Below are 17,064 nucleotides of genomic sequence, written 5' to 3'. Positions count from 1 at the left end.
GTGACACCAGTGGCAGAAGGCCCAGGCTGGCATGACCCAGAGCCTGGGCACAGGGCAGCTCCTGGGCACTGCCAGATCACAGCTCAGGGCTCTTCAGCAGAGCAGGGAGTGCTCGTGTCCCATCTGGAAGAGCAGCTGGTTTTGAGCTGCTCTCCTGGTTTTGTGCATCTTTACACAGCTCAGCCTGAACCTGAGTATTGAGATAACCAAAAAACATGAGTTTTTTTCCCCTCAAGTTTAATTTTGGGGTCACATTTCCCAGATGTTGGCAAAAAGAAGAGTTCATATAGTGCAGTTACAGTGCTAGAGAGATTTTAAAAAGGCCCAGGCAGCATGGGGTGATGATTTCAGAAGGCCCTGGGGCTGTTTGCACAGGCTGGAACTCTCTGCCCATGGGGCTGTGCTAGGGAAGAGTCATGGAAAGCTGTGGGAAAGCTCTGGGGCTGTGCTGGCACTGGGTGGGTGAGCTTGGTGCTGCTGGGGCCACTCAGCTCTGAGCAGTTTTCCTCTTCCCTGAGAGGAAAGGATGTCTGCAGAGCAGGAAGGTGCTGGCCCAGCTCTCTGTTTGCCAGAGCGGTGTTTGCAGTGGGAGCTCCGTGCCTGGCTCCTCTCAGGGATTCCTGGGAAGGCTTTTACCTGATGAGCCACTTAAAGACAACTGCCTGGCCTGGGAAAACAGCCCTGTGTCCTCACTGGCTGCTCCACAGCAGGTGGAAAAGGTTCTTCAGGCTGATTTTCCTCCTGGAGGTTTAACAGAGAACCATGGAATTACAGAATGGTTTGGGTTGGAAGGGACCTTCCAGCCATGCCATGGCCAGGATGCCTCTCCTAGATCAGGTTGTTCAGGTTCCTGTCCAACCTGGCCTTGAACACTTCCAGAGATGTGGCATCCACACCCTCTGGGCATCCCCCAGGCCGTGCTATCATCAGTGCTCCCAAGAACAAGACCCAGAGCAGAGCCATGCAGAGACTGCTGTGTCCTGCCAGTGTTGTCTCCAAGCACATCCTCTCCTGCAGCACCCCTGGCACCTCTGGGCATCCCAGCTCTAGCAGGGCCCCTGCTGTTAGGGCCAGGGTTTGTTTTATGGGCACCACCAGTGTGCCCAGCAGTCCAAAACCCACAGGAAGAGCCCTGGTCGCCCCCACTCCCCCAGCACAGGAGCAAGCAGAGCTTTCTCAGCAGCCCTTGGTCGGTGGTGCATGAAGTCAGCAGGCAGCAGTGCCCGTGTTTTGTGCACAGGATATTCCCAGGGCCGGCTGTTTCTCCCTGGGAAGGTTTGCTCTGTGATTTGGAGCCATTGTAGTCTGGAGCAGCTTCCGAGGTACTTCCCCTCTGGGATCTCTGCTGCCTTTGGCCACGGCCCAGCACCCGGAGCGCTGGAGGCCAGGGGCTGGCAGGGCTGGGCTGGGAGCCTGTCCCCAAAGCACCCTGCCACCACCCCTGGGGAGAGGAGCCCGGGGAAGGAGCAGAAGTGCATCCCTGCATCTGTGGGAGGAGATTGCCCAGAGCAGCTGTGGCTACCCTTGGATCCCTGGCAGTGTCCAAGGCCAGGCTGGACAGGGCTTGGAGCAGCCTGGGACAGTGGGAGGTGTCCCTGCCATGGCAGGGGGGGCACTGGATGGGCTTTAGGGTCCCTTGCACCTCGAACCAGTGTGGGATTCTGTGACATGACCCTTCCCTCTCACCCTGGGAATGTGTCCCTCACACAGCCAGGAGAGACAGTGGTGAGAGAACAGCCCTGGGCTCTGCGGGGCACTGAGCTCAGGGCACCAGAGGTGTCAGACTGAGTCTGGCTCCTCATTCCTGTGGTTTCTCAGCTTTGCAGTGTCACACAGAGCCCCAGTGTGTGCTGGGCCCTGCACAGAGGGGTGTATGCACTCAGGGGGCTCGGTGTGTGGGGTCTGGGGGCTCCTTCTGTGATGCTGCCATTCTCTGGGGGCTCCTCTCATGATTTATGGGCTACAGAGTCCACAGCTCCTCTTTGTGTGGTGTCTGCTGGGGTAGGCAGGAGCTCTGCATGGCCAGACTTCTCCCCTGGCTGTTGGGGGGTTGGTCCCAGCCTGGGGGAGCTGTTCCCATGGAGCAGAAGGAACTTTTCCTGCAGATCATCCTTGGCTGTAGCAGGGCCTGTTTGGGCCATTCTCTGCAATACCTGCTGTGTTCTCCTGCTCTCCCTCGGGCAGTGTGGGGGGCCTGGTGCTGGGACTGCCCTGGGCTCACCAGTGGCTCCTGAGCCCAGCACACAGCACCTGCAAAAACATGTTTGTCACTGGGGACAGTGGCAGAAAGCCACTGGCAGCCACTTCAGTTGCTGCCTTTATCTGGTGGCAAACGCCCCCTTCACACCATCTGCATCCTCCTTTCCCAGCGCTGCGAGATTAAACCCTGTTTTCTCTCTGTAAATATTGGCAGGCCAGCAGCAGCCTCCCTGAAGGAAAACAATCACGGGGAGGCTGTTCCCAGCTCACGGGGCAGCGTGTGCAGGCACAGCTCCCTAACCCCCTCCCCAGCCTCCCCTGGGTGGGCAGCTTGGTGCCCAGCATGGACCAGGCTCCAGGGACACGTGCCACAAGTTTTATCCCGAATAACACCCAACCCTTCACCTGGCTGCATCCCAAAGGGCTTTGCCTGGGTTTGGAGGGAGCTGCAGGTGCTCAGCCCCTGCAGGTTGGGCTTTCCCCAGTCCAGGTGAAAGTTTTTAGGAGAGCAGGTTAATGGAAGAGGGAAAACCAGAGCTCTTTCTTTGGGAAATGTACATTGGGGAGGCTAAATGTCACCGTGGTGGTAATAAAATATGTACACATTGGATAAATGCAATTTTGGCTGTTCATGTCCCTCCTCAGCCTTGCCCACAATACCTGGCACACACTTTGGGGTGGTTGCTTTTCCCTGAGTTCTGGAGCAGAGGGAAGTCTGCTCTCCTGGCTGTGACATTGCTGGGTGGCCGAGGTCGGGGAGCTGCAGCAGCTGAGGGGGGCAGAGGGAGCAGAGGGGCACTTTGCTCTCAGCAGCCAGTGGGAGCTGAGCATCGCTGCTGCCAAATTCAATCAAAGAGATGGGCTGTAATTGAATCAGGGAGGGGCTCAGGGCAGGGCTAGGTGAGCTCTGTGTCTGTCACAGCAGGGGACAGAGATGTCCTTGGAATTGCTTTGAGCCCCAGGAGCTTGGCAGGGCTGGGAGTGTGCAGCAGTTACAGCATCAGGGTGGGCTCCTCACAGCTGCCCCGTGGCTTTGGGGCTCTGCTGAGTTCTTGCTGAGTCCTTGCTTTGTTCTTTTCTGACCACAAGTGGGGAACAGGGAAATGCCAGCCTGGATTCCATCCCAGCAAATGGCTGTTCATCCTCCCCTCTGAAAGTGGGAACCACTTCCTAGGGATGGGTGGGTGTCACAGTGGTGCAGCCTGGTGGCCTGCTGGTGTGGGACTGGAAGAGACTGGGAGAGACTGGGACATCCAGGATGGGAAAAACCCACGATGACACTCCAGGGATGCTCTGAGCATCACTGCCACCCAGGATCTGGGGGCAAGGGGGAGCCCCACCACTTCCTGTCCCTGAATCCCAAACCTCTGCTCATTCTGATTGTGCTCAGGAAGCCTGAGAAGGAATTTTCAGTGTTAAAGCCTGTAGGAATAAGTGTGGAGATGTCCAGGCATAAAAAAGCTCAAACTTTCTCCTTCATGGAAGTCTCCTCATAGGGGCAAAGGACTGAGCCAGAGCCCTCTTTCCCAGGAGGTGATGTGGGAGCTTGGTTTATTTACCACTTTAGGGGATTTTGGATGAAACATGAATGAATTCCCATCCAATGCAAACACTGATTTAAATGGTGTGACTAAAGAGCATTTCCCCTTCTGGCTGTGTTATGTCTCTGGAGTCACAAAGCTGCAGGTTCTCTCTGACCTTTCTGGGAAAAACCAGCTACTGGGGACCTGCCCTTCTGGAAGGAAATTCTAGGGGGAAAGAAAAGGTCTTTTTTGTGGCCCTTAGTGAACAACACTTTTTCCTTTCTTTGCAGTCTGTCCTAAAGTTGTGCTTTGATTTTTTTTTTTCTCTTCCCCTCTGGCCACTTAAGGAGGTCATCCAACCTTGGGCATTTCTGGACCCTTTATAAAGTGAAACGTGCAAAATCCCAGCAGGCAGCAGATGTTATAATGCTTAATTTTTAGCATGAGAGATAAGCAATTGAAGGGCTGGGAGACAGCTGCTGAGGGGACTTGGTCAGAAAGTTCCTTAAGTGAGTGAGATTTGGCCCAAGGAAAACCTGGCCAAGAGGAACAAAAGGTGGTGCAGGGAAGGGCACAAGAGGAGGTGGGCTCAGCTGGGATGACTTCTCATCATTTCTCTTCCTTCCTTGCTTCTTGTTGCTAACTGACAGTGTGTGACCAGAGCTGGAGCTTCACCACCAAATTCATCCTGGTGAGGAACAGGTCAGGGAGGCTGGAGTTTATCCCCAGATTCCTCCTGGTGTTCAGAGAGGAGCAAGACAGTGAGGCTGCTCTGGAGCTTCCCTGAGCTCTTCCTCCCAGCCCCACCCAGCCCAAAGGCTCTCGTTCTCACCAGTTCATGCTCTGGTGCCTCATTAATGTTTGCATATGGCAAAGAGCAATTTCCACCCTCGGTTTCCACTGCAGTGGCACAGGGTGCAGGACTGCCTGTGCTCTGCCTGTGCTGCTCCACTCCTGCTCATGGAAGCACAGTCAGCTCCCCTGCACCACTCTCCCTGTCTCTGGAGGGAGCTGATCTCCAGTCTCTTTGACTCTCCTGTGCCCAGGGTGCAGGACAGGGGTGAGAGCTCTCCCCTCATCTGCTGCGGTGTGTGGGGACCAAGGAGTTTGCAAACCCCGGCAGGGCCTGCGACACACAGCTAATGACCTTCTCCCTGCCTGTGTTTCCTTTACGTCAGAAGTCGGAGTGCTTATTAAGTTTGGAGGCTTACTCCCAGGAGCAGAAGAAGAGGATCTGCTGGTGTCTGGCTGAGAACATCACCAAGCAGCAACATCCGGCAGCAGCTCCTACGGAGAGCAAGGTAAGAGACCCACGCGGAGCTGGAAATTCCTGCCTGGAGCACGGCAGGCTCTGCCTGTGGGGGGCTTTGCTCAGGGCTGCTCCTGCCAGGAGGGCTGTGCAGGAGGCTGTTTGTTTGCCAGGTGAGCAGTGAGTTCGTGTTCAGGCACTGCTGTGTCTGCAGCTTCCTGCCCTGCCTGGGGAGCAGTGCCTGTATTTGCATCTGCTGGCTGGAGCTGAGGCAGGCTGGGCTGACACCTCCCAGCATCTGTATTTGGATATTTGGACAGCTGAGGCTCCACAACCCTGTGGCTGAGAGCTCGCCTCTGAGGCAGGATGGAAAGCAGAGGGAGAGGTTTAAGCTGTGATCTCTGGGTGCTGATGAAAGGGCCGAGGTGATGGGAGTAGTAGGGCAGATTTGCCCCTTCTGTGCACTTGGGTGGGCTCAAGTGTTTGATCCTGACCCAACAGATGTCCTCAAAGCACAGAGGGCTCATTTGGGGAGTGCTGTTTTTCATGCCCAGCGAGGCAGCCCCAGCACTTTTCCTACAATGAGGAGCTACAGCCTGGCCCGGGAGCGCTGTCTCAGCAGCTCTGGCAGAGAAATGTGTGTGTGCAGGGCTCTGAGGCTCAGCCTGCCCTCTGTGGGTGTAGTGAACACCCTCATCCGCCTCCTCTGGGGCTGGGGCTGCCCCACGGAGCTGTCTGGGACAGTGGCAGTCTCTGCTGGGTCATGTTGTGTCCCGGGGGCTGGGCTTGGATTGCTGGAGAGTGACACTGCTCCGGAGAAGAGAAACCCCTGTGCAGGTGTTTGAGGAGTTCTAAGTTCTGTAGATGGGGATTTCAGGGGTAAAACCCCCGGATCCCTCCCTTGGCTGGTGCAGGGTGGTGGAGCAGCTCCTGCCCCACGTCCCTGTCCCCCTGTGGGTGCCTGTCCCCTGCTGGCCCAGGGCAGGTGGCTCGTCCTGGGAGCCGCGGCACAGCCGGCGCTGCCCGGCCCCGGAGCGGGGAGACGCGGCTGCGGCGCTGCAGCCTCCCGAAGTGGGTCAGCACAAACATCTCCGCAGGAGACAGAGCCTCCGGATTCCTTTTCCTGCACGTTTCAGGCAGACTAAAATAGCAACAGCAGCGCACAAAGCCTGAGAACCTCGTTACCAACTCAACCTCCCACTCTGCGAGCGGCCCCGGGCAGCTGATTCACACCGGTGACAGCGCCGGCCACGGCTCCGCTGCCCCGTGGGGCATCCTGCTGGCACAGCCCCGTGCCCAGGCACGGGGGCCCTGCTGGAATCCACTGATCCTTGGCTGGCTCTGTGCTGGCCTGGGTGTGATCCTGCCATGGGCTGGGGATTATCCAGGGTGGAGCTGTGCAGGGACATTTCCAATCTGGGTATCTCACACGGGTCCTACAAAGGGGCATCTTGGTGGGGCTCCGTCATGGCAGGAGCTCGGGGCTGTTTGGGCTTTCCGGGGATGGTGCTGTTTGCTCTCCCCAGCCCAGACTGTTCATGGCAGGGCGTGGGGCTGTGCTCAGAGCAAAGCCCTGGAGTGTTTGCTCCCTGAGTTGTGGAAGGAGCCTGGCCACTGGACAGGTGAAAAAGTGCTCCAGAAGACATCACATCTCATTCAAAGGCTTTTCTGTGCTCAGTAGCCAAGAGGGTGCTGTGGAGAGCCATCATGGGCCCTCCAAAGTCGTGACAAAGGGGGTTTATCTTGACTTGCCAAAGCTGATGGAAATCCCACTGGTGGGGTGCGGGGCCAGGAGAGAGGGAAGGAGTGTGACAGCAACTACCGGGCGCTGTAAATTGAGTTTATAGCACCACTGCCATCCCAGCAAGGTGTAAAGTGCCCAGGTTGCAATTTTAAAGCAAACCTGGTGTGAAATGCAAGAAGGAGCAGTGTGGGGAAGGAGCTCCCCAGGGGACAGGGGAGGGTGCTTGGGGCAGGATGGGCACACAGGGCTGGGCAGGAGCCTGACCTGGAAGAGCTGCAGCTGGGGCTGTGTCCAGGCTGGTTTGTCAGGACAGACTTCTCTGGGGATGCCAGAGCAGTGGGAGGCAGGAACTGGGAAAATCAGCTCCTTCTTGCAAGGGAGAACTGATCCATTAGCTTGGCTTACCAGTCATTTGATACTAGGGCTATTTAGGGAAAAAACCCAGTGTCTGTGCTCTGTGAACAGACAAATTAAGCTGGAAATATCAGCCTGGCCAGGAATCTGATTTGCAAAGCCTTCAAAACTGCTCCAGCTCAGCAAGAGGAAGCTCGTTTTGCTGTGGCCACAGTCTGGCCAATGGGATGTGGGCTTTGCTGTGGGGTGGGAACAAAGGGCCATCACAGCCTTGGTGCCAGCAGAGCTGTGCCATGTGCCAGCTGTGTGCTGGAGCCAGGAAAAGGGACACTGTCCGAGCACAGAGCTCAGGAGCCTCCATGGCTGCCACCAGTGGCAATGTTCAAGCTGTGCAGAGATCAGACAGATTTTGGGCTTTGGGGTGGTACCTCCTTTTTTTAAAGGCCCCCCCTGAGCTCTGCCTGGGTAGGGCAGCTCTAAGAGCAGGAAGGTGCCTGTGGCTCAGGGACAGGCTCTGCAGAGCTGTCACTGCCTCTGGCAGTGCCCCTGGCAGTGTCCCCAGGGAGGATGGTGTCAGGCCAGGTGTCTGAGCCCTGCAGGGGCTGTGTTGGCACTGCTGCTTTCAGAGCTGGTTTTGGAGCAAAGCTGTTTGTTGGTTTCTGGGAAACTTGAGCAAATGCAGCATCTGCTTCTGGAGACGGAGGAAGAGCCATCCATGAGGGATGCAGCTGTGATAGTCCAGCCCTGCTCCCAATGGGCTTTTCCTGCCAGAGTCGGTTCAGGAGGAGCTGTGGGGACAGTGTGGCTGTTGTGGTCCAGCTCTCTGTCCCCAGTGTCCAGGAGATGTGGTGCAAATGGGGCTCTGCTGCCACAGTAAGACTTGGCTGAACTCCCCTGAGCTGCAAACCCACCCAGCCAGCTGCAGCAGCTCCCAGGAATTACACTGTGGATATTTTCTCCACCTGCAGAGCCTTCACCCTCTGGGCCTTGTGCCCAGGTCTGCTCTGGGATGCTGCTCCCTGCCCTGTGACTGTGCTGAGCAAGTCCCTGTAAAACACATCCCCGGCTTGGAGCAAACCTTCCCCACTGGGGCTGTGTGGAGCCCGGAGGCTGGCTGGGGCTGCCAGGAACCACAGCCGTGGCCATGTGATTACAGAAGAGCAGCTTTGTGCTTTAACTGAGTTAACCCCGGGTCGGGTGCTGACCATCAGTGCTGGGCTACCCTCACACTGCCGCACCAGCTGGGGTAATTCAGCCTGACTGAAGAGAGGGCAAACTGCAGAGCAGGGACAGGGGCTGGAGCTGCTCCAGCTGCTTTGGCTGCCAGGGAAAAGCTCCGCACACAGCACAACCCCTGTGTGTAACAGACCTGCTGCCACCGTCTGATTCTCACTGCTTGTTTCTTTGTGTCTTCCACACTCAGAACGGCTGATTACTCTTCCCTTCTGGCTCCGTGACCTGAGATTACCTCGGAGATGATGGCTGGCTGTATCTGAAAGATGCAGATTATCCTTAAGCTAAATAATTATGGACACTCGGTGGCGTGGACTTTGGGAGTCCAGGACGGGTGCTCCCCTTGTTTCCCGAGGGAGGTGGTGGATGCTCAGCACTTTCCCAACCCTGGCTGGGAGCAGGCGTGGATGGCCCGGCCCCTCCTGGCAGCGCTGGCTCCGGTGCTGGGAATGAGCGGCGGGGGGACCGGCCGGCCCCTTCCTGGCCGTGCCTCTGCTCAGGAAGGGCAGGGCTGTTTCTCTCACTTATTTACAACGTGCTTGACAAGTGCGAGTAAATGAGCTGTCAGCAAAAGCAAACAGTGTGTGATGGAGGGCTGATTGAAACCAGGGCCGGGGGGCGGGAGGGCTCCGGGGCTGCGGGGACAGCCCTGCTCCCCCGGCACCTGCAGCTGGGGACACTTCAGTGGGGGTCACCCCTCTCCTGTCCCGTCCCCTGCCTCTTCTTCCTCATCCCGAGCACCCCAGGCACCCACCCTGCTGTCCCCCCACAATCCCTGTTCCTTGGCCCCTCCCTGCCCCAGTAAATCCCTTCTCCTTGCACTGGGGCATCTCCCGGGCCCTCCTTGCACAGTCAAGCACCAGGCTCTGGGGGGCTGTGACAAACACTTGGGGACAAGGCTGTGGACAGCCCCATTCCTCCCTGTGTCTGTGAGCAGGGGCTTCACTCACAGCAGTTTAGCCAGAGTGTGATCAGCTCTTCAATGGGGAAGGAGGGGAGGATTTTGTACCTTCTGATTTTTTTTCTGGCCATAGTCTTCCCATTTTGGTCTGGGAATCTGCTGCCTCATTGGTGCCATCTGCTCCAGGGGGTTCTGCTCATCTGCTGCTCTGGGGCAGGACATGGCCAAGGGTGCAGGAAACGTGGACCTTCACCAGAGCCTTTCCTGCCACATACCAACACGAGAGGCTAGCCAAGGCTGAGCACATCACAGCAGCACCTGGAGGGTCAACCTGAACGTGGCCATACCCTCTGAGCACCTAACTGTGCTGTCAGGGGGCTCAGAGAGGGGAGAAACCTTGAGAGTGATTCTGCCCCAATGAGGGTTAAAGCAGAATGTGCAACCAGGTCACAAAACCAAAACAAAGTCTTGATCCACTGTTCCACACCAGGGAGCACAGCCCAGCTCTCGCCCTGGACTGGGGAAACTCAGTGCTAAGGTCAGTCAAAGGCTCCATGGATATGTGAGGCTGTGGGACCAGAGATGCTATTCCTCTCCGAGTCAGGCTCCAGGGCAGCTCTGTCCACCTAAAAATCTGGAGGAAGCTGTCCTTCCTTGAACAGAGTAATGGAACTACAGACTGATTTGTGTTGGAAGGAATCTTTAAAACCCAGTTCTAACCCCTCTGCTTCTCCCATTCCACCCCCTGCCAGGGACAGGGACACCTTCCACTATCCCAGGTTGCTCCAAGCCATGTCCAGCCTGGCCTTGGGCACTGCCAGGGATCCAGGGGCAGCTACAGCTGCTCTGGGCACCCTGTGCCAGGGCCTCCCCACCTCTAGTAAAGAATTTTTTCCTAATATCTGACTCAATCCTGCCTTCCTTCAGCTTAAGGCCATTCCCCTTTGTCCTGTCACTTCAGGCCCTTGTCCAAAGTCCCTCTCCAGCTCTCCTGGAACCCCTTTAAACACTGGAAGGGTCTCTACGTTCTCCCCAGAACCGTCTCTTCTCCAGGCTGAGCAGCTGCACATCAGTTGACTTCCAGCCTTCATTGCAAGGACACGTCCCAAGGCCCCAGGGAGCTGGGGTGTGCCTGTGGGGTGGATGGGATGCTGGACTGGGGTGCTGATCTGTTTATCGCCTCCCCTGAGCCCTGGGTCACTGAACCCTGGCTCCCCTGGCCTCGCTGCCCAGCCCTGAGGCTCCTGGTGCCGTTCCTGTGGCAGCGAGGGGCGGGCAGGAGGAGTGGAGCAGATGGGCCGGCCTGGAGCCACAGCTCCCCCGGCTTTGTTCCTTTGCTTGGCTGGGCTCCTCAGCCATGAGCAGAGCTGTCCCCCCCTGCCCCAGCGGCTCCCGTTTCTCGGGCAGATTTCTCCCGGCGAGCCCGCACCCCCTCACCCCCCCAGCAGCAAGGCTCGGGGGGAGCCGGGCAGGAGCAGCTGCCAACACTTCCATCATGGCCAGAGGCAGTTTTAAACCCTGGAAGGGCTGTCCTGGCCGATCCCCAGAAGGGCTGGTAAGAGGGAAAGCGCTGGCAGCAGCGGCGCCGGCAGCCCGGGGGGGCTGAGCAGGGTGAGATCATTTGCACAGGGTGGTCAGAGGCGCCGCTGAGCGCTCCGAGCCAGGCTGCCGTGATTTAATGAAGGTGCTGCAAGTGCTTTCTTGCAGCCTGCCAGGCTGGAGCCCTGCTCTCCTGTGCCCAAACACCTCCTTCCTGTGCCCAAACACCTCCTGCCTCGGGTGGCTGCTCCTTCTCTTCCCCCCGAGCATGGCAGGGGACTGTGAGTGTGTGGCTGGGCAGTCTCTGATGTCAAGTTCAAGTAACTCCTTGCAAACGTTATGCAAACCCTGATATCTCTGCAGAGTCAAAGGATCTGCTCAAAATTCCAGGGGGCTTTGGGTGATGTGGGACTGGTAGGCACAGCTCCATCCTGTCCCTGTGGCACTCTGGCCCTCCACCAGGCTTGGTGTCCTGCCCTGAACGAGCACCTTCCAGATGCAGCAGCAGGGCAAGGCCTGACAGCACCACTGCAGAAGGGCTGTGTGTGCCTTTGGAGCCACCAGTGCTGGGTTTGGGACCATTTGGTATTCCTCCCCCCTGTGTGTGGCTCTGGCCATGGCCCTATTGGAGGCAGTCACAGCAGAGCTGCTCTGCCAGATCCTCTCCTCCCGGTGGATGTTTCCTTCCAGTGGTGTCTGCTGGCAGCAGAAACAGCTTCCAGCACCAACCTCGTGGTCCTGTTTAAGTGGTGTTGGGATGAGTCCTTCCCAGCGGATCTGCAGTGGCTGAATGCATCAGGCTCTGGTTGTCACCTCCCTCATCGTGCCCAGGGGACAGAGCTCTGCCCTGCCCATAAAGCTGCAGAGATTCCCCTGCTGAGCAGCACCGAAGGGAAAGGCTGAGTGGCAGTGACAGGATCTGCTCCTTCCTCCCCCTTTCCCACCACTCTGGATTTTTACTGCCAGGGATATTTATGACCCAGACATCATCTCACAGCTCTGGGTCCCCCGGCACCTGCCCTGCAGTGATGAGGCTGCAGGCAGCAGCTGGAGCCTGGCTCTGGGGCTGTATCCCCTTCACAATGGGCACAGAGGAGCGGGTGTGGGCAGGTTGGGGTGGTGGCTGGGTCATTCCTCACTGAGAGGGGCCAGGGACTGGGGTGCTCTAAGTCTCAGGGACATCCAGGTACCCCAGTGTGGTGACATCCTGTGTCCCACAGACCTGCAGCCAGCCAGGTGGCCTCAGAGAGGGAACAGGCACAAACCTTGCCAGGCCCAGCCCCCTTCAGCAGTGCAGGCAGGATGGGAGCTGGGCACAGCTGTGGGGGTGGCTGTGCCAAGTCACTGCTGTCCATGGTGAGCACGTGTAGCTGAGCTCAGCTCTATGTCCAGTGGGACCAGGGAGCTTCCACATTTCCTGTGCCACTGCAAAGCTGTGAGGCAGAGGAGGCAGCAGAGTCCTGCTCCATCCCAGGAGCATCCCAGGTGGCTGCAGCTGGCTGAGCAGGGGGACGTGTGTGTGCCCAAGGTCCGTGCTGGAGGAGAGCTGAGCTCAGCCTGTCGCTGCAGCAGTGAGGACCCGCCAGTGAACGGTGGCTGTGGGGCAGATAAAACCAGCACATGTCTGGGAGTGGCTGTGCACACAGCCCTCACTGTGCCCTCTCTGGAACCATCAGGACACTTGTCTGTCTCAGTCAGTGAGGTGGAATCCCAGCAGGAGGAATGGCCAGCCTGGGGTCGGGTTTCCAGCCCGGTGTGCATGGGCGTGCCACGAGAGGGCCCTGGCCTTGCAGGAGCAGGGGAGGGGCAGATGGTCACTAGTGGCTGTCCCCTGGATGGACGCCATCCACCATCCTGTTTATTCTCCCTGTCCCTGCCCGTTAGGGTCGAGCTGCTCACAGATGTTGAGATGCCAAGGGCAGAGCGCTCCATTGCAGAGCATCCCCCACTCCAGAGCCATCACTTTGCCACGGGAAACAGTTTGGGGAAAAAGCCCCACAAACTTGCAGCAGAATTTCCTTAAGCAGGAAGCAGCGGGATCTCTGCACTCGGTGTCGCTGGGGGCAGGACAGGGCAGGAGAAGGGAGCGCGGCGGCTCGCGGGGTGATGCATGGCCCTTCCTCAGGGCACAGCGGCCGTCCGCTGCTGTCAGCAGGTAACAGCACCTCCGGGGAGAGCCGGCAGAGCCAGAAATAGCACGAGGGGCACGAGTGAGCCGCGTCTGGGGGAGGCTGGGGCGGTTTCAGCCGCCTTTGACACGGACATTAATAACGGGAGGGCAGAGCCGGAGCGCTGCGCCTGCAGCAGCCGAGCGCCGCCGCGGGCACATGGCGGGGCCGGGGCTGCCGGCGGAGGTGCCGCTCGCTCGGCCCGGGGGATGCAGCTGAGAGGCCGCGTTTGGTAGGTTTTACAAGCAAAGGCTGCAGCTGAGGGCTGGACCCTGGGCTGGGCAGGAGCCGGCTCAGGCTGAGGGAGCGGCACAGGGCGTCAGGAGCGCTGATGTCCTTGGGGATCCAAGGCTCCGCTCCTGCCTTGCTCTCTCCTGGGGAACCTGTGGCTCCTGCACGGCTCATTTGCCACCAGGCTGGGCTTGAGGGTTGGTAAGATGCATCCAGGGAGAGCGAACGGGCAATTGTGGCATGGGGATGTTTTGAGGTTCCCCCTCAAATGTGGGCTGTGCACGGCTGTGCCGTCGGCACCAGCTGGCTCTTGCTGTGGGATCAGCATTGCAATGTACCCACAGTGTGGATTTTCTGCTCCAGGACTTTTGCAGCCTTTTGAATGCCGTCCCTGAACTGGCACTGGGGACCAACCAGCAGGTTCAGCCTGGAGCTGCAGCCGTGGCATGCTCGGAGTCTCGCTGGGGATGGAGGGTACCGGGTAAGGGCTGGGCTGGGATCCGGAGCTGGGACTGCCGGGGCAGCTGCGGTCGGGGCTGGCAGCCCGGGGCTGCGGCCGTGTCGACCCCCTGGTGACGGCGTGGAGAGCTTCGGTCCCGGGTTGGTGGCTGACACTTTGAGCAGGTGGTGACACCGAGATGCGGGGTGCGAGCTGAGCCTGCAGCCGAGCTCCTCTCCCCGGGCACGGGGCTGCTGCCCTCGGGTGAACGTGGGCTCCACTTGCCGCTGAGATTCGGGAGCGGAGCGGCCCCGGGAGCCGCAGGGCTGGGGCTGGGCAGACCCCTGCGAGCAGCGACCAGCCGGGAATGCAGGAATGGGATCGGGATTTGTGCAGGGATCCTCCCGTGCTTCCTCCCCGAGGAGGGCTTCTCCTGCCAGGATTCTCCTGCCAGGGCTCTGAGGCAGCCGGGCTTTTAGGGCGGTACAAACATCACCCCCCATCTCCCATCTGCGCCTCCGCCCTCACTGCCCTGCCCCAGGCACTGCCGGCCCTGCTGTTCGGTGTTGCTGTTACGCTAATTGCTCGGGATCAATTATTCATTGTGCAGTAATGAAACAGGGAGAGGGTAGAAAACCCGGCTGTGCAGCGAGCCCTGGGCTCTGGCCGGCCTCGCAGAGGGTGAGGAGCAGAGCTCGGGGAATGTTCCTCGTGAGCACTTTCACAATGACTCCCACGAAGATTTTCTCAAGTTTTGGTAGTTCTGCTTTGCATTTCTGGCTTTGCTTTCTTCCCCTCAGCCCCGTGCTGTGCTTTAGATGCTGTTCCTTGTAGCTGTGAACTTCCTTGGTTCCTACTTGCCACTTTTAAATCCTGAGGTGCTCAACAGCCTTTCACAGTTAGAAGTCTCCAATCTGGTGGATCTGGGCACAGCTTGTCCCATGCTAAGAACCCAAATTGTAAAATATTTTCCTTCTGCTTTAGGAAAGATCTACTTTGGAAGGATTGGTGTTTCCTGGATGATGTGGGTGCTCTTTTTTGCATCAGCTGCAATCCAGCTGGTGTGGGGTGGGATATTGCCTCCAGCACTGCTGTCTGCATCTCTCCCAAAATAACCTTGGTCTCATTCCCATGGAGTTAAATGCTTTTGGGGACAGGTGAGGCATCTCAGAGCAAAGGTCTTTGAAGGGCAGCAGGAGCCAGAGAGGTTCCCCATGGGACACAGGGAGGATGGAGCTGCCATGGCTGGGGACAGCCAAAATGTCACAGAGGTCCATTCACCCCTCCTGGGTGAGAGCACAGCTGGAGCAGCACATCCCTTGCCCTCCTGCTCACATCCATGTCCAACAGCCTGCAGGGACTTCCCTGCTTTTCCCAATCCCTGGTTTTGGCTGAGGAGGTACCTGGGTGCAGGGCAGCTGTCTGAGCTGTGTTTTGCCTCCTCTTCCTCAGCATCACCACAAAAGGAAAGAGAAAACCTGAGCATCCCCATCAGGAGCCAGGAAAGGCTCAATTAAATGTCCCCGTGGCCAGGCATTCCTTGAGTCACAGTGGCTCCATGACTGAGAGGAGCAGAGAGGCTTTGAAATGAGAAGCTGAGAGCCTCAAAGAAAAAAAAAATTTGGAGGGGAGGTGAGCACTTGTGTTAGTGAAAACTTACTGTGTAAGCATATTACATCTGTCCAACTATTTTTAATACTCTGCACTTATCCAAGACTTGTCATCAATTTTATGGGATTGCAAATCCAGTTGGAGAAGGCAAATATGTAAAGTAGTAGAATATTCTGAACCATTTGATTTTCTGTGATTTTTTTTTTAACTTACCACTATATATATATATATATATATATCCCTGACCTTCCCTTGCTGGGGATTCCAGGGAATGCCATGTGTGCCAGCACTTCTGCAGTGGGACAGGACAAGGGCAGGGTAGGCTTCAGCTCTCAGTGTGCTGTCTCCATGGCTGGGGTTTTCCCAGCTGGAAGTCCCAGCTGTGGGCCACCATCAAGGCCACATTATTAAATGAAATGCTGGAGAAGTCGAGGTTGTGCTGGTGCTCATTGAAATTTTCTCTGCTGGTGAGCTGGAACAGTCCTGGATGTGAGCAGCAGCTCAGAGAAACCTGCTCGAGGTACAGACCAAGGAGCTGCAGTTCTTCTGCTCTGTCTTGGTTTCAATAAAACTTCAAAAACTTGGAAAAAAAAATGTTTGAGATAGTGAGTGATCCTTGATGGCAAAAAGAACTCAGGGAGTGGGTAACAGGTGCAAGGTTTGAGGATGTTGGAGCAGGCAGGGCAGTGTTGGTTTTTTTTGGAGTGTGTTGATATTTGCTCAATGAGGAGATCATTCTCAGGAACTCTCTTGCTGTTGCTCTGGTCTCAAACCTACCATCCTCCTTCCCTAAAATGACCCCAGAGAGCCATGCTGGGCTTTGGAGGCAGCTTTTGCTTCTGCTTTCTCTTCCCCTTCTCAGGAAATGCTGCCTTGGCCTCTCAGTCTGAGACAGAAACTGGGAGAGTGAAGTGTGAGATCCTCCAGGGAGGATGGAGTAAATCCCCTCAGCCCCTCGACCTGCCCCGATGCAGACAGGGAAACCCAGAGGCTGGGAATGGCAAAACCACTTTTTTGAGTGCAGGGGAAGATGCAGGTGGTGAAAAAAGGGAAATCTGCCCGTGGAGGTCAGGGACACCCAGATGCTGAGAGCAGTGAGACCAAGGCATTGGGAATGGAGAAATCCAGATGTTGGCTGCTGGCACCTGAGCTGCTGCAGGGAGGGCATGGGATGTTTTGGGTGAGTCTGTGAGGTGGAAGGACAGCATGTCCTTCAGACAGCACCAGCACTGCCTCCTCCAGCAGCCCCTTAGCCACATGAAGTGGTGAGAAGATGTCAGCCCCCCTCAGGTACTGGAAAATTGCTCAATGCCTCTAGGGAGACCTCAGAGCCTCTTCCAGGGCCTAAAGGGGCTCCAGGAGAGCTGGAGAGGGAATTTGGACAAGGGCCTGGAGTGACAGGCTTCCCATTGCCAGAGGGCAGGGTTAGGTGAGATATTTGGAAGGAATTCCTGGCTGTGAGGGTGGGCAGGCCCTGGCACAGGGTGCCCAGAGAAGATGTGGCTGCCCCTGGATCCCTGGCAGTGCCCAAGGCCAGGTTGGACAGCGCTGGGAGCAGCGTGGAATAGTGAACCCCATGGAAGGGGGTGGGATAAGATGGGCTTTAGGTCCCTTCCTACCCAAACCATCCTGTGAGTCTATGAAACCTGGTCACATCCCCATCTTTGAGGTTCCAAGTCAGCTTTGGGCAGCAAGGTGGCCTTGGCTTTGTGCTGATGAAGTCCCTGGTGCCCCAGCCAGGAGCAGGTCTGTGGGCTGGCAGTGATGGCATTGCTGCCTCTCCCCAGCCCAGGTGATGCTGAGCAGAGCTCAGCCCTGTGCAGACAGGATTTCCCAGCCCTGGTGATGCTCTCAGCCCGAGATGGAACCGACC

At 57.5% G+C, this 17,064-nt stretch overlaps 1 protein-coding gene across 4 annotated transcripts in view; it reads left to right on the top strand.

Moving 5' to 3' along the window:
* RGS3 (regulator of G protein signaling 3) overlaps positions 1-17,064 on the top strand; it is a 70,189-nt gene that overhangs the window by 40,034 nt on the left and 13,091 nt on the right. For all 4 annotated transcript variants that reach the window (XM_041474994.1, XM_041474997.1, XM_041474995.1 and 1 more), the window contains one exon: positions 4,901-5,023. In XM_041474994.1, the coding sequence (XP_041330928.1) occupies positions 4,901-5,023 (123 nt within the window). The remainder of the gene's footprint in view (positions 1-4,900; positions 5,024-17,064) is intronic.

The sequence above is a fragment of the Pyrgilauda ruficollis genome, unplaced genomic scaffold, assembly GCF_017590135.1.
Source record: "Pyrgilauda ruficollis isolate IOZ18807 unplaced genomic scaffold, ASM1759013v1 scaffold34, whole genome shotgun sequence".
Taxonomy (NCBI): domain Eukaryota; kingdom Metazoa; phylum Chordata; class Aves; order Passeriformes; family Passeridae; genus Pyrgilauda; species Pyrgilauda ruficollis.
Note: the sequence above shows the minus strand (reverse complement) of the source record. Positions and strands in the feature narration are given on the sequence as shown.